This window comes from Coccinella septempunctata, chromosome 5 (assembly GCF_907165205.1).
Source record: "Coccinella septempunctata chromosome 5, icCocSept1.1, whole genome shotgun sequence".
NCBI lineage: Eukaryota > Metazoa > Arthropoda > Insecta > Coleoptera > Coccinellidae > Coccinella > Coccinella septempunctata.
This window is the reverse complement of record NC_058193.1, coordinates 22,959,679-22,974,380: the sequence shown is the minus strand read 5'-3', so window position 1 is coordinate 22,974,380 and position 14,702 is coordinate 22,959,679. Positions and strand designations below refer to the sequence as shown.

Genomic DNA, 14,702 nt, shown 5'->3' with positions numbered 1-14,702 from the left:
TCAGTCGTCCTAAACTTACAAAAAATGTCTTAACATATACCACAGATACAGGCTGGTCAATTGAAAACTTAACACCTCGATTTTCCGACTTTAAAATGAAAATGTGGAAAATCACTCGGATCCATCAAATTCTGATTAGAGGGAAAACAACTTTTCCGCTTTTTCCATCACCGTAACTTCAACCCCATAACGGGGCTGAGCACATCCCCTTTATTTTGAATAGGGATGAGGGTTGTTGCGATAACTAATTTTGAAGATCGTATCGAGCACTATCTGACCCTAAAATTTCGCTTCAAAATATTCATCGATAATTAAATAATACCGGTAGATTCCTGTAACTTGGGACAATTACCCCCTTGTAGATTTCTTTGTTACTCACCATTCATGAGTGAAGAAACAAACTTATAAGTTTGTGTAGCGTCTTTTCGGTTAGTTTAACAATTAATTCCAGTTGAGTTTGCCGTGACCAGAGCGTTTGAATTGACAGGAAAAATTAACGAATTCAGGAGAGTAAAAGCGCCTTTTTTATGGCCCCTATACTTTCTAGTGTCCTGTACACGTGTTTCAATTTGTATATGTAATTTTTTTTCTGGATACGTGGGATATTAGGATATTAGATATTTCATGAAACAAGGTTGTTTACAAATCAAACGTCAACACGAATCTCATTAATTTATTTTGTTGTTTCAAAGGGTGACTTGGGACAATGCCGAATAGATACAAGCGGCGCATTGGCAGCAGGAAATATGCCGATTTTTCGCAGGATATTATTATTTACGTTATTTCCACAAAGAAATCACCAAAGAATGAAAGAAATCAACGTTCCTTAGATTTGTTTAGTTTTTTTACATTTGAGTTGCAATATATTTACTTTCGCTGTAATAGGAGTTCATCATTTAATTTCCTTACCGAATTTCAACTATATAATCACAAATTCTAATTTTTCAAAACAATACACCGTCCCAAGCACCAATTTTATTTGAGAGTTGAGAAATCAATAGATTTTAACTTGTGTCCAAGGCCTCCCAAATCGGTGGGTGACTTGGGACAAGTATATTTAATTTTTTTCAAAATGTATATTCGAATTTTGAAGCATGGTATATATCCTAATCAGTAGCCTGAGTCATTAAGCATATTCGAACCTCTTCTTCAGATAAAAATAGGTCACTGTTTTGAAAAGATGACAAGTTGAATTCAACAATCGTCCCAAGTCACCCGAATCTACGGTAGCGAAATTAATGAGAGTAGCAATGTAATTTTTTGTCCAAAAAAGTAGAAGGACCATGTTTTTGATTTACCTCACTCTATCGTGAATCATTAAGAAGTTTAAAAGTGTGTCAAAGGTTTTCACCCTTTCATAATAAAATTATTTTTTAGAAATAACGACACTGCTTGAAAAATAGCGTCTTTATTTAACGAACGACATCCTGGAAAAAATGTATCTGTGCAACTGGTTGCGAAATTTGACGCTAGTGGTTAGGTCGGAAACAAAAAGAGAGTGCATTAAAGTGACGAAGCGAGGGACGTGGCTGTCTTAGGTCATGTAGCAATGGATCCGAATTATAGTACTACGAAATTGTCCGATGTATCTGGTTTTTCACGCACAACAATCATGAGAATCCTTAAACAACATAAATTACATCCTTATAAGATACGATTTGTTCATCTGAATTAGGATGATCCCGATCGCCGACTCTAGTTCTGTGAAGTCTAAAATGATTATCGGTCAAAACTAATTTAAGTTTAAAGCTTTGTAGAACCCGGAAACTTTGTACTTTCTCGAACCCTTGCAAAAAAATTTACCTACCAATCATTCGAATAATGGATGGTTTGACGCTTCTTTAAGAAATAACCACCCATCACAAAGGATTTCTCTTCAAAAAGAAACCCTGAAGTCTTACTCCAGACAATCATATGAGTTAGGTATATAATCGGTACTTGTCAATAATACTTTTTGAGAACACCTCCTTCGAACAATGCCGAACAAACTTTCAATGGAATGAAAGGTAGTGTATTGGTCAAAGCTGCCAAAGAAACGGGCATTCTCATTCTCCGACGAAAACCCAGTGGAATTTAAATTCCTAAAACGGTACTTACGTGCTGAAGAGATTCCCTTTAAAAACGCCAACGACAGGCGGTAGCGCACGACGGTACTTGAGGTACTACCGGCCGATACGACACAGCTGGCTAGCAGTAGTATCGTGGGAAACCAGAGATCTGATTCTACTCGTATTTCGTCAGATTTTTCTGCTAGGAACACGTACTCACTTGACAGTGAAAACTGATGACTAGAAGTCTCGATTTACATTATTGAATGAAATCTTCCATAAGAAAAACATGGGAAAAAGTCTTTATTCACCTCTAAATATTCCAAATCGAAATCGAAAAGTAATTGGGTTATAGATTCCAAATTCCAATGAAGAACCTGCGCAAACAAGATTGTAAAACAAATTGTAATACCTCAATAAATATAACCACTAACCCTCTACTTGACTCTATGACTACTTGACGAGTGGTTAAGATCTTTAACCTATCGTTCCAATTCTTGTTTCTTGTATAATTTGCCTTATTTCTTCAGGTTGGACAATGGAAATTTATTTTTCCCAAAAATTAAAGTTTTGGAGTGAATCAGTGTGAAGTGTCGACAGATCAAATGAAGCAATAAAATCTGTCTACTGAATTTTTTTGGAATTTTGATTTTCCTGGTGCATTAGAGATAATTGTTCAACATTTTTCGTAACACGTAGCATAAAGGAAATAAAAAAAAGTTTTTAAACAAAACAAGAATTCTTATTCATATTTTTATACCCCCATCGGCAGACCACAAAAAGTTCCTGGCTGGGGAGAAAAAAGTGGATATTACTCTCTAAAAGTATGTTATGAAATATGAACATTACATTACATTACAAGTGAATTTTCTCTAGCTGATTTTATCTTAATATCAGCTTAAATTAATGAAAAAACCCTACGTTCTACCTGAAACAAGCAAATATTTATGTTTTCACAGAGGTTTATTATTTTTTATTGAATTCATTCTTTCAATATTTCGATTCAGAATTGTAAAAACAAAGTTAAATGAGCCAGAGAACCTGGCATCTGAATTTGCCACAACAAAAACAAAATTTGGAATTTCATTATTAAAAAACTAATTCTGCTGAGCTCTTGCAGTCAAAAGTATTATATTTATCCATCATTATAATGGAAAGAGAAATTTCTAATTTAACGAAACAAAATTTTCGGAGACAAGACTTTTGTATATGTTTTTTTGATGTTTTCAACTCTGCTGAAAATCGATCTGAATCTAAGGGATGTATCGAGAGGTTTTTCACTTCGGAAAAAAGTTTACAAATTCAGGATTGATATCCAAAATTAGGGAAATATTTGAGAAATATCATCAGAAATATCGGAAATACATGTATGGTATAAATTATTTTTCTTTCAAGGTCAATCCGAAATATTACGAAATATTAGAGAATTATTGGAAATATCAGAAATATGCATTAGAAATTTCGGAAATATATCAGCAACACCAGAAATATTTCATAAATATATGTACAAACTTCACTAGTTCATATAATCGAGAAATATCGAAAATATTCCAGGAATATCAGTAATATTTCTGAAATATCGGCAACATAATCATGAATTATTATTCAATCTGAAATAATAGTAAATATCACAAATATTTCAGAAATCTCGGAAATATCATTTCCTAGGATGATAGAGAGGTTGTTAATAAATAGTTAAGAGAATATTCAAGTAATTCCTGGTCAAAAAGTAGTGTGGGTCTTTAATGAATTTTTGTGAGCAGCCCCTGCTTATAGAGCTTATAATGGCCCCCTAAAGATGTTAAGAAATTCTTAATTTTTTTTTAGAAACTAGAGAGAACTAACCGAAATAAAATTTTGCAGAAGAAGGCATTAAAAAAAAGGGGGAGGTTCCTCTATAATTGCAAAGGGTAGATAAAGCACCCCTAAAATTCGTTTCGCTAGAAACTTTTTTCTTATTCATATTATAACATTGGAAAAATAATTTTTGATAGCTAGATTAATTATGAAAAAATAAGGTCTCTTGTAATTTCTTGCTAAAAGTAACGGTTATCGAGAAATTACAACATATTACAACAGGTACTTAGTCATATGGCAGGAATTATCTTTGATCTCAAATTTACCTACAAGGCGGATATCATGCTGACATTATATGGGAATACTACCAAAAATTTTTTTTTTGCCTCTAGTTTTTCTAGAATGTCTGCTCAGTTTCATTTCTGTCAATTTTCTGTTTTTTTATAGAAAAAAAATTAAAAATTGCTTTTCAGGTGCCAACTTTCGGAAGCTCAAAAATAAATTAATATGAAAGACTGTTTTTTGGATAAGGAATCACCCCTGAAATGGTTTCGCAACTAATCATTCACACCCTGTATGATTTCTGTAGTATATTTCAATCAGTTAACTAAAGTTCCTCCAAGAAAAAGCATGATTTATACTGGCTGATATGTTATTTGACATAATTCCAGTGTTATGATAAATTTTTTATGGTGCAATACACCAGAGGTTCATTATTATGATGGACCAATATATGGATATCTGAAACTTAACCACCTGTTCCCTATTATACGATCAAAGCCCCCCTCGATCCGTGAATGAACTCGACGTCTGTACGAGGTCGCAAAAATTTAAAACTAATAGGAAGAGCTCGGGGGAAAGGGGAAAGAAAACAGGATGGGATGCATAATCCAACGGTTACAGTTGGGGGCAGACGAGGGGCACCACCCTCCTCCACCCTGACGCCGAACCGGGTATTCCAGCTTCCAGCAGCCGATCATTTCGTTCCCGTATATTTAGTTTCTACTGGCGCGTAGTTGGCGTTGAGCTCAGAGAATACCTTCGAAATTTGAACTCTCACAGAAATAAGTAAGTAGATTGCCGCGGAGCATCTTTTCTCTCTTAGAAATTGAAGAGGCACGAGGCAATCGCACGAGGATTACTCAAGAGTTAGCCATCTTGGAAATGTTTAATGAGTTTTTCATAGGGAAATCATAATATAGGAGATTACCATGTACGAAGCGCTTCGAAAGTTAGAGAAACTTGTACGTACAGAATCTAAAATAAGTGAAATACTTTGGTTTAGTCTGTATACTAATTCGTAGTGGGCGAGGCAGGTAGGAAAATCAGCTTATTTAGAGGGTTCCGAAAATGGCCTATTTGTCTACCCTGCTACGTCTCGCCGGTCGCGAAAGAAAAAAACGATTATGATCGACAGGGGATATTTTCAGAATTATGTATTATCGAAAATCTTTTTTTCAATTCAATTCTGAACGAACTAACTGTAATGTTGAATACAAATATGATTCTTTAATTTTTCAAGAAAAAATTCGATATGGCTACCATACGAAGCAATGGTAAAAGCTTATCTCCGAATCCAGGAGACAGATTTGAAAAGAAATAGTATTTATTCACAATAACATTGACCCATCTCAATGTTTCATGGAAATTATTAGCAAATAAAAGAAGGTATGAAAGATTTTAGAATATCTTATCGTCATAGAATATCTTATCATCATGTACCTTCGAATATTTCAACACTTGATTCTAGAAGTACAAAGAAACACTTTTGTCCTTCACCATATTTTCCGAATCGGCTCGGTTTAAAAGATACAGGGTGTTGAAAAACCATTAAAAAATCTCACAAATGGTTTTATCGAATGAAATGAATTTCGGAATATAGTTTTTCATTTATTCGATTAATTTATTTCGAACACAAGATATCATCCACGTCTTCCAGTTTTCTCATTATGACCATTATGTACCATAAAAATAGCAAAAATTCGAAGAACTCTAAAACCAACTCTTGAAACTGAGTTGGATGCTATATAATGAATATTTGGACGTTTTGTAAAATAAAAGTATTCTTCATATTTTCTCGTATAATCGAAGTTTTCGAGTAATTTGATGTTCAAAAATTAAAAAGTATCTGTGAAATTTGAAAAATTGTGAAGGGTTGCGTTCACAAACTTACTCTGAGCAAGCTGTGAGTAAGCTCTGATTACTCGAAGCGTTCACAAACGTACTTTTAGTTCTTCAGAGTATGCTCTCTGAGTATGGCCATACTCATACTCTACTCTCGGAGTAAGTTTGTGAACGTACCCAAGGCAAATTTGTTTTTCCAGAGATGGCACAGCTCATTATGAAAACTTAAAATGACTAAATCTTTTTATCAGGACCCAATCGGTAAAAATGGTATAGGAAAAAGTGTTTCTTTTGGCCACTGAAATATTTGTACGAGTCAAAGACTCACCCTGTATATCAGGAATTGAAAGACTAATTCTAACTCTGAATATTCTAATTATGATCGAGCCGGGACTAAGTTTACGTTTAGGCCTTATTGCAAAACAAATTTTCAGATGGTGAATCGAAGTTGATTGTACCAACATAAAAAAAATGAATATTTGGTGGATAAAAATCGGCAACTTTTGAAGCGGCCACAAAATTTTCTAAATTCCTTAATTTTTGTGCAGCAGTTCCAAAGATTCAGTTAACAGTTTATACATTATAAAATACTCGTAATTCTAGAATATTTGCCACAGAATGCTTATTTTTTCAAAACAACCCCATTATTTCACTGCCGACTCTTTTTGCTGGAATCCAGTTGATACGGTAAAAAGGAGAGGACGATCTTTACAGTTTGCTTTAGAAAACTGAATTATCTGTAACGATAAGCTGTGAAAACACGATAAGGCCATACCTAGAACGGTTCGATTATTTTTCAACTTCATTGATAAATGCGAATCGGTGTGTGTTTGACAAATACGAAATCCGCTCAGTATATCTTTCTTATTTTTAATGGTCGAAGACGTTTGACGAGTTCGAACTAGAATAGAGGCAAATCGATGACGTCATATCTCAAATTTGGGCCACTCTGTATAACATTTTCCTACATAAAAAGTGAAATTCAAAATACATATGTAATAATGTCCTGTCTGAGCATATTCACCAAAAATAGCTGTCTTATAATTCCTTCATCTACTGAAGTTATTAGAAAAGCGAAAAGGAGTATCTCTTCCTCTTCCTCCTGATTTTGGTGGGACTCATATATCCGAAACATTACTGAGAATTCTAGCGTCAGTGAATTTTCGAAATATAAAAAAAAAGACTAATATATGATCGCTTTTCTAGAAAAGAAAACCAACAAGCAATCAATCATCGGATTTGAAACAATTAATCAACCGAGGGCTTGATATATCATCAGCAACCGTGTCTCAACAACCCTCACTCCCCATGTACGTGATAATGTTTATCAATAGTGGGTGCAACTGGCCATTGAAGTTTCTTGTGTGCCCATCAGAAAGATAGCTGATGGCTGTAATATTTCAACGACACCATGCAACAGCCGTTTTTCGAATGTATCACACACGTGTTCAATGACGTCACACCCTACTCGCGTTTCGGAGAGATTACTCTCTGAGTCTCTGTTCTCCACCCCCTTGCTAGGCCGTCGTAAAATTGCGGCACCACTCCACACCAAACTCCATATGGATGGATTAGTTCTGTATTGGATTTTAAGAGCAAGTTTCACAAAATATGGAATTCCGGATTCTATTCATTCTATTACTTCAAATGTTTGAAGAAATTCATCAGTTTTGTATCACACATTGGGAATTCAAAGTGAAAAACAAATTTTTTGGATTTCGATATAATGTAAAGTAAAGATCTTAAAAGAGAGAGGGAGAGAGGGGTGCCCATATAGTGTACGTTCAAAAATAAGTCGTGAAGTATAGGCTTTGGAATTTTCAAGGTTGATGTCCTGTGTTTAAACGTGGCGCTTAGCTTGTACCAGAATGAAACATATGTAAACATATCAATGATATTAGCTCCTAGCGTAATTTTCGATATGGAAACTTTTCAAGGAAAACTCCTAGCAGATACTCGCACAATTTGAAACGTTGACAGTTTTATCAAATTCGCAACATGACTACAAAATTTTATAATAGAGACTGAACGTTACCTACGTTAAGGCAGAGAATATAAACTTTCAAAATTCCATATCCTACTTGACGACGAATGTTTTTAGAGACACTTTACAATTTTTTCATCAACCGAAACAAATTATGTCTGTTGAATAAAACAGCTACGGGAAAATATTAATTAACTGTGCCCAAACTGGTTTGCGAAATACCATCAACATAGGCACAGTAGGAAAATTTTGAGGTATCTTGACCGGAGGGGGGTAAGAAAATATACTTAAGATTGATAAGGGTATATGAAAGTTAATCAAAAGTGGACTGGGCGTCTCGAATGTCTCTAAATATTTGTGATCAGTATTGGTATTAGGATCGAAAGAAAAAGCATTATTGAACCACTATCATTTATAAACTCTTGCTATTTTTTCATTAAATGGCGAATTTTCCTCATTCCAGCTTATTATACTACAAATGCATATTAGAATAAAGAATTTGTATTCCATTTTTCACATTTGTTGCAACTATTGAATGTTTCCAAATTGTATGCAGTTTTTTCTATATCGAACAGCTTTATTATTTCTAGGTCGTCAAAACCGAGGTAAAAACGCCCTTAAAACTTGAGGTTTCTTCATAAATGGCTTCTAGAAAAAGAGAATTGTATGCAAACGCTGAAAAAATTATAATTGCCAGTTTGAACTAACAAGCATACATATTTATCAGTTCAAAATTACAATTATACATAATTTCCAGTTTGAACTGACAGTTATACATAATTTCCAGTCAGTTCAAACGGCAATTATGTATAATTGTCACTAGGAGCTGACAATTATTATTATTGAACTGACAATTATAAATAATTGCCAGAAATTATGTATAATTATGTATAACTGTCAATTACTTATGTAGGTATACTTGTCAGTTCCTAGTTACAATTATACATAAGTGCCAGTTCAAACTGACAGTTCTACGTAATTTCCAATAAGTTCAAACTGGCAATTGTGTATAATTGTCAGTTCCTAGTGGCAATTATGTATAATTGTCAGTTTCTAGTGACAATTATAAATAATTGTCAGTTTGAACTGACAATTATGAATAATGGCCAGTTTGAACTGACTGGAAATTATGTATAACTGTCAGTTTGAACTGGCAATTATGTATAATTGTAACTGGGAACTTTACGTAAGTAATTGCCAGTTTGATCTGGTAATTATGTTCAACTCCCAGTTTGAGCTGGCAGTTATAAATTTCATTGTCGATTTGCACTGTCAATCATTTTGTATAATTGTCAGTAAGAACTATCACTTATGTTCAAATTGACAATTACAATATATTTTCTACATTTCCGTTCAACGCTCGGTTCAACGCTTTCGTAGAATTTACTGCTGAAACACTGAATGAGATGTAAGCAAACGATGAGGTTATGTTTTGTTTACCAAATAACAGTTGTTGATATAACGAAGCTATCTTTGTCTAACTTAACAAAGTGACAAATTTGTTGTTACATATTTATAATTTATGCTGTCGATATTGCCAAATGGTGGAATAAAAACGGAGCTCTTGGAATTTCAAATTCCGCGCTTGTACTATGAAGTGCGTTATCATTCAGCCCAAATGCCTGTAATTTTAGAATATGATTCGAAACGATTAGGTTTGACTCATTGAGGAGGAATTTTAATTCTGAGGACCACAATAACTTTGGAAAAAAAGAATAAGGAATTTGAAACTTCAAGAAAAGCATTAGGTTTCGAAATCGCCGTTGATAGTCAATCCAATCGATAGTTTCGGAGTTATCGGCGTCTTCAATTTGATTCTCACTATTGAAAAGATACACATCCAAGTTCAGAAACGTTTGCAAACCTTTTAAATAATAGAAAAAACTCTTTCAATGGAAACATATTTTTCTAAAATTATATTTGTGCCTTTCGGTTGCTTTCATCATTTTTCAATCCTTGGAATATCCCCGGCTCTCAAATCTAAATGATAAAAAAGAATATTTATATTGAATTTTCAAGGTGAGTTTTGACATTATTCAGGCGTTTTTTGGTGTTTCGTGCATTATATTTATGGTTTCTCCATAGACCGATCATTAATTGATTATTAGACTATGGTTTCATCACAGAACACATTAGTAGTTGAGGCGTTCTGTGATGAAACCATAAATATAATACACGAAACAGGAAAAAAAAAACGCCTGAATAATGTCAAAACTCAACTTGAACATTCAATATTAATTTTCTTTTATATCACTTGGATTTAAGAGCCGAGGACATTCCAAGGATTGTAAAATGACGAAAGCAACCGAAAGGCACAAATATGAATTAAAAAAAAATACGTTTCCATTGAAAGAGTTTTTTCTATTATTTACAAGGTTGGCGAACGATTCTGAACTCGTCCATTGAATTGAAGCGGCCGTTGAAAATCCATAATTGAACTAGAAACTGAATCACATGATATTCACTAGGATGAGTTATTTAGCAGGGGTCAGTGGGTGAAGGTATAATTTCCGAGGACAAAGATTGAAATAAGACGTTTTTAAGATATTTCATAAGAAAAACCCCCATCATGGAGTTAGAGAGTTCCTTATTGTCGGATTCCAGCGGTACCATATTTCACGGCCCAGTCAATATAATTTTTCCGGAGTTATTTAACCCCTGCTCGAAAAATTAACCTTGCTCGTCGTGAAAAGTCTAACCCGGAGTTTTTAATTTACAACTTCCGTTAACGTTTAATTGGCTATTAAGCCAGCGATCCCGATGGTTGGTTCATTCACATTGTGACACTCAAGATCCATAATCTAGATAGCACGGTTCGGGGTTTTTGCTCGTATCAAATAATAACCGGGGCCCCCCCCGATATTATTTGATGTTCGATACAGACGATGCACAATACCGACCGTTGGTTTGATAATTTAATCCATTCATGGCTATAGAATGAATGCAGAGAAGTATGGGAGATCGCGGAACAGAAGAGGCCGAAAAACTTCGGTAGTTATGACTACCGCGTTCATAAAGGACCCGTGGAGTTAATAAGGTCTGGAGTTGATAAGAAGGTTTATATTTCTCATGTTTTATGACAATCTTAATTTCCTGACTATAACTTGGGTCACGTCCACTGAGCTCATGCTTAACTTCCCATGGCTTCCCGGTGGAAAATATTTCGACCTCGTTTCTCCAAGAGTGACATTAATTAAGCACACCCAGTCATAGTTGTTGGATTATTTTAAGTATGCTCGATAAACATATTCCATATGATGTGATAGTCTGTTTCAAGGGGTTACACGGAAGTGGTATAGGAGTTTAGGGCCGAAATTATAGCTCCTCACACCTATAGGGAATTCCCGGATTTACAGGGAAAATAATGGCTGCCTATGTTTGCACCCAAAAGTGTTTGAAAAGAAACCTCATTCATAGCTGGCCCTTCACGGTGGAGCCAAAGCCATTGTGCCAAGTCTGCACCTTAGAACATAGATTGATGTGACAATGATGTCTGAATCAACTATCAAAATAAGGAATACTCCTCCCGACGAAAATGATGTATTTTTTATGAAATATCTTTGAAACGTCACATTTTGAAATAACCATTTGAACCGTTTCCCAAAAAAAAATATTTTAAGCACTGAAAAATGAAAAATAAAAATGGGTATTTTAAATTTAAAGCGTTTCATTTCGATTGCACAAATTGGCAACATCGACTGAAATATGCCTTGATAATAAAGGACAACAAATACATTATCTTGATGAGATGGCTGTCCGCGATGAACAAGGAAGGTCGTAAAATTTTATGGGATTTTTATGGCCGGTTGCAGTTGAGGTTCGCCAGTAAGTATACGCCTGTAAATCAACAGCTGTTATTTTATAAACAAGCTGATCCGACATTGTTCTTTTTATTGTCTAGTAGGCGCTGTTGCCAAATCGTAAACTTGAAACCAAGCGATTTAAATTTTAAAACCCCATATTTGAAGAATGATTTTGAATAGTTTCCGCGGTGCATTTGAAAAAATCATGAATGAAACTCATAATTATTCAGTTTCAACTTGCAGTGATAACCTAAATTGATTCCCCATTGTGATTGGCGACACTAAGCAACTATCTCACTCCAGTCTTTGGAATGTTTATTTTCCATTCCATGTATCTATGTTCTAAGGTCTGCACAGGTCCAAAATAAAGGGACATACACTCGTATCCTTCATAAGTTAACCTACTCGTGGTATCAAAGGACGATTTTTTGGGTTCATTCATTGGATTGCCAGCTTAACATAGCAACACTTATAACTATGGAATCTAACTCTCTAATGCCAGGACAATATAGCCTCGGCAATGAAAAGGCTGATGAAATTGAACATAAAACCCCTTCTATAGTCTTCGAAAAGGAAGACTTAAGGAGTGCTATCTAGGTTAATCTATCGCTAGCTAAAGAGGTAATAATAAAGTGACCTAGTTGGGCAGGTTCTCATAGTTTCTGAGATACAAATGCTATCTTTTGTTTTTCTACAGCTGTACCTACTGTGTTTTGGCAAACTTGACTATTGCACCATAAGTGATTATTGGTCTCACAATCATGACATACATGTATCGCAGTTTTCAAGGGGTATATTCCCAAGAATTACTAGCCAAACTTCTGAATTTTACTTGCAGCGAATTCAACATGCTTATTCTTCAAAATCTGTCTGTATAGGGTTATTCTCAGATAATTACAAAAACTTTAACTATTATATGATATCTCCATTTATGGAGAGAGATTTCAGAGCTAGAAGTGCTATTTTATAGGTAAAAGGGATCAATGTGACCTTGACTACACGACGAGCTACACGATGAGAGTTTTTGTGTCATATCGATCAGTTGGTTTTCCAACTTTAAATTTAATCCCGCAATGGAGGGTGATCCAGAAAACTGATAATGAAAAAACAAGGTTTATAACATACAACGATGTGTTGTGCCAACATATTTGAACACTGAATCCAAAATTGAACCAAACCCATCAATAGCTCAGGTATCAAGGAATTCCTAAAGTGATAACTGTCATATACCACAGTTTGAGAAACTTGATTCTGTAGCGAGATTTAAATCAACGATTGTCGTTGGTATGTAAGTTTAAAAAAAATATTACGAAATTTCAGTTTAGAAAATGGTTTTTCCACAAATATTCACGTGAAGCCGTCTGCACTTTCAGTCGTAAAGTGTATAACATCCTCAATTTATGACGTATACTCTCGATAGTTTTTGAAGCCAAATTTTGTCTTTACACATTCTTTGGTATGATTTATAAAGTAACCCCTTAAAAAACAGTTTGTTCGAAGTGTATTAAAAAAAATTTGTATACATAGTTTCAAATGATGAACAAGTGAACTCAACTTTCCAACAATTAATGCAGGTATATCAAATGAAAAGGATACATTTCTTGAAAAAAGTCTATGTGGGGAGGCTGTAGAATATCCAAAGCTGAAAGAACCTGCAAAAAATTACAAAAATTGCGGTTGAATAATCCGAAAACGATATAAACTGTAGTTGATTCGATTCACTATTGAATAATACTCACGTTTTGATGTTTGAAGTAACACAGCATTTTCAGTTCTCTAAACACTCGTTTCGATGACACCAAGGACTGGAACACATTTGGCAGTTTCTTCAGGGCTACTCGCCTTCCATCTCTGGGATCTGTTACGGCCCTGTAAGAGAAATGGTTGTTAAGCATACTGATTTCTAGATTAAATCCATGAAATTATTAGAGCTTCTCTGAACTGTGGTAATTTTATGTCGGCTGCTTCAGCAAGTAATATATGTTTTTGTACACCGCACCCAAAAATAGCTCAAACTAGAAGTGAGAATGTTGATCTCTTCACAGTAATTTATTTGATTTCAGGTAAGTTTTGGAAATTAGGTTTGTTTGGTTCTTAATGAAATGCACTTTTTGGAACAATTCGTATATTGATTCAATCGATTCAACGAAGGTCTATCTATACTCTCGATGAACATCAAACCAGAACTAACGAGGGAAATATCTCATTCCCAAAAGATGCTTACAGTACGTAGGTTCTAATGGAAGAGTACATGGTAACAAAGTTGAACCCTGTTGGGAATGGTCATTTAACACCTAGACTGCACCAATCGCATATGACACATTGTCATCGTAAAATCTCTAAATGAATGAGAGATTAGTAGAGGCTTTCCCAAAATTTTGATTGCTCGATAAACGATTTGACAGTCACTCGATTTCTAAAACGAAATCACTGAAACCTTTTCATTTCTGAATGTACGGAAGAAATAGCAATTGGAAATTGGGAATCATTGAATGAACGAATACAAATCATAATTTGATTGACAATGATATTTGGAATGGTCATGATTTAATTGTCGATTGGAAACAAATTGACGTTTATTCGTCAATCAAGCGTTGATTCCCCGATCAAGCTTTGTGAAACTGGGGGTAAGTTTTGCTTTTCGCTGATGATTTCATCTCAACAGTAAGTTTCAGAAGAGTGAATTTTTTATAGTCATTAAGTTCTCCTGGGTATACAGGGTGATCAGCAGTGTTCGATCGGTCGATAACTCTTAGAAATTTTGGACCAGGAGAATGATTTAAACTTAGGCGCATAAGATCAAATTATCTGACAGTTTCAGCAAGCCGAAACAATAAAAATTCGCCTTAAAGCTCACAAAAATAAGTTTTTTTGACTTCGATCGATCCTCTCCTGTTCGAATCGGTTTCGCAATTATTATAAAAGTTGTAGAGCTTAACATTTTCG

The 14,702-nt window shown here is 34.6% G+C and overlaps 1 protein-coding gene across 3 annotated transcripts in view; it reads right to left on the bottom strand.

The window, feature by feature from the left end:
* LOC123313162 (serine/threonine-protein kinase NLK) overlaps positions 1 to 14,702 on the bottom strand; it is a 127,204-nt gene that overhangs the window by 12,254 nt on the left and 100,248 nt on the right. For all 3 annotated transcript variants that reach the window (XM_044897904.1, XM_044897903.1, XR_006537726.1), the window contains exons 2-3: positions 13,496 to 13,625; positions 13,353 to 13,408 (exon numbers count right to left, since the gene is read on the bottom strand). In XM_044897904.1, coding sequence (XP_044753839.1) covers positions 13,353 to 13,408; positions 13,496 to 13,625 — 186 coding nt within the window. The remainder of the gene's footprint in view (positions 1 to 13,352; positions 13,409 to 13,495; positions 13,626 to 14,702) is intronic.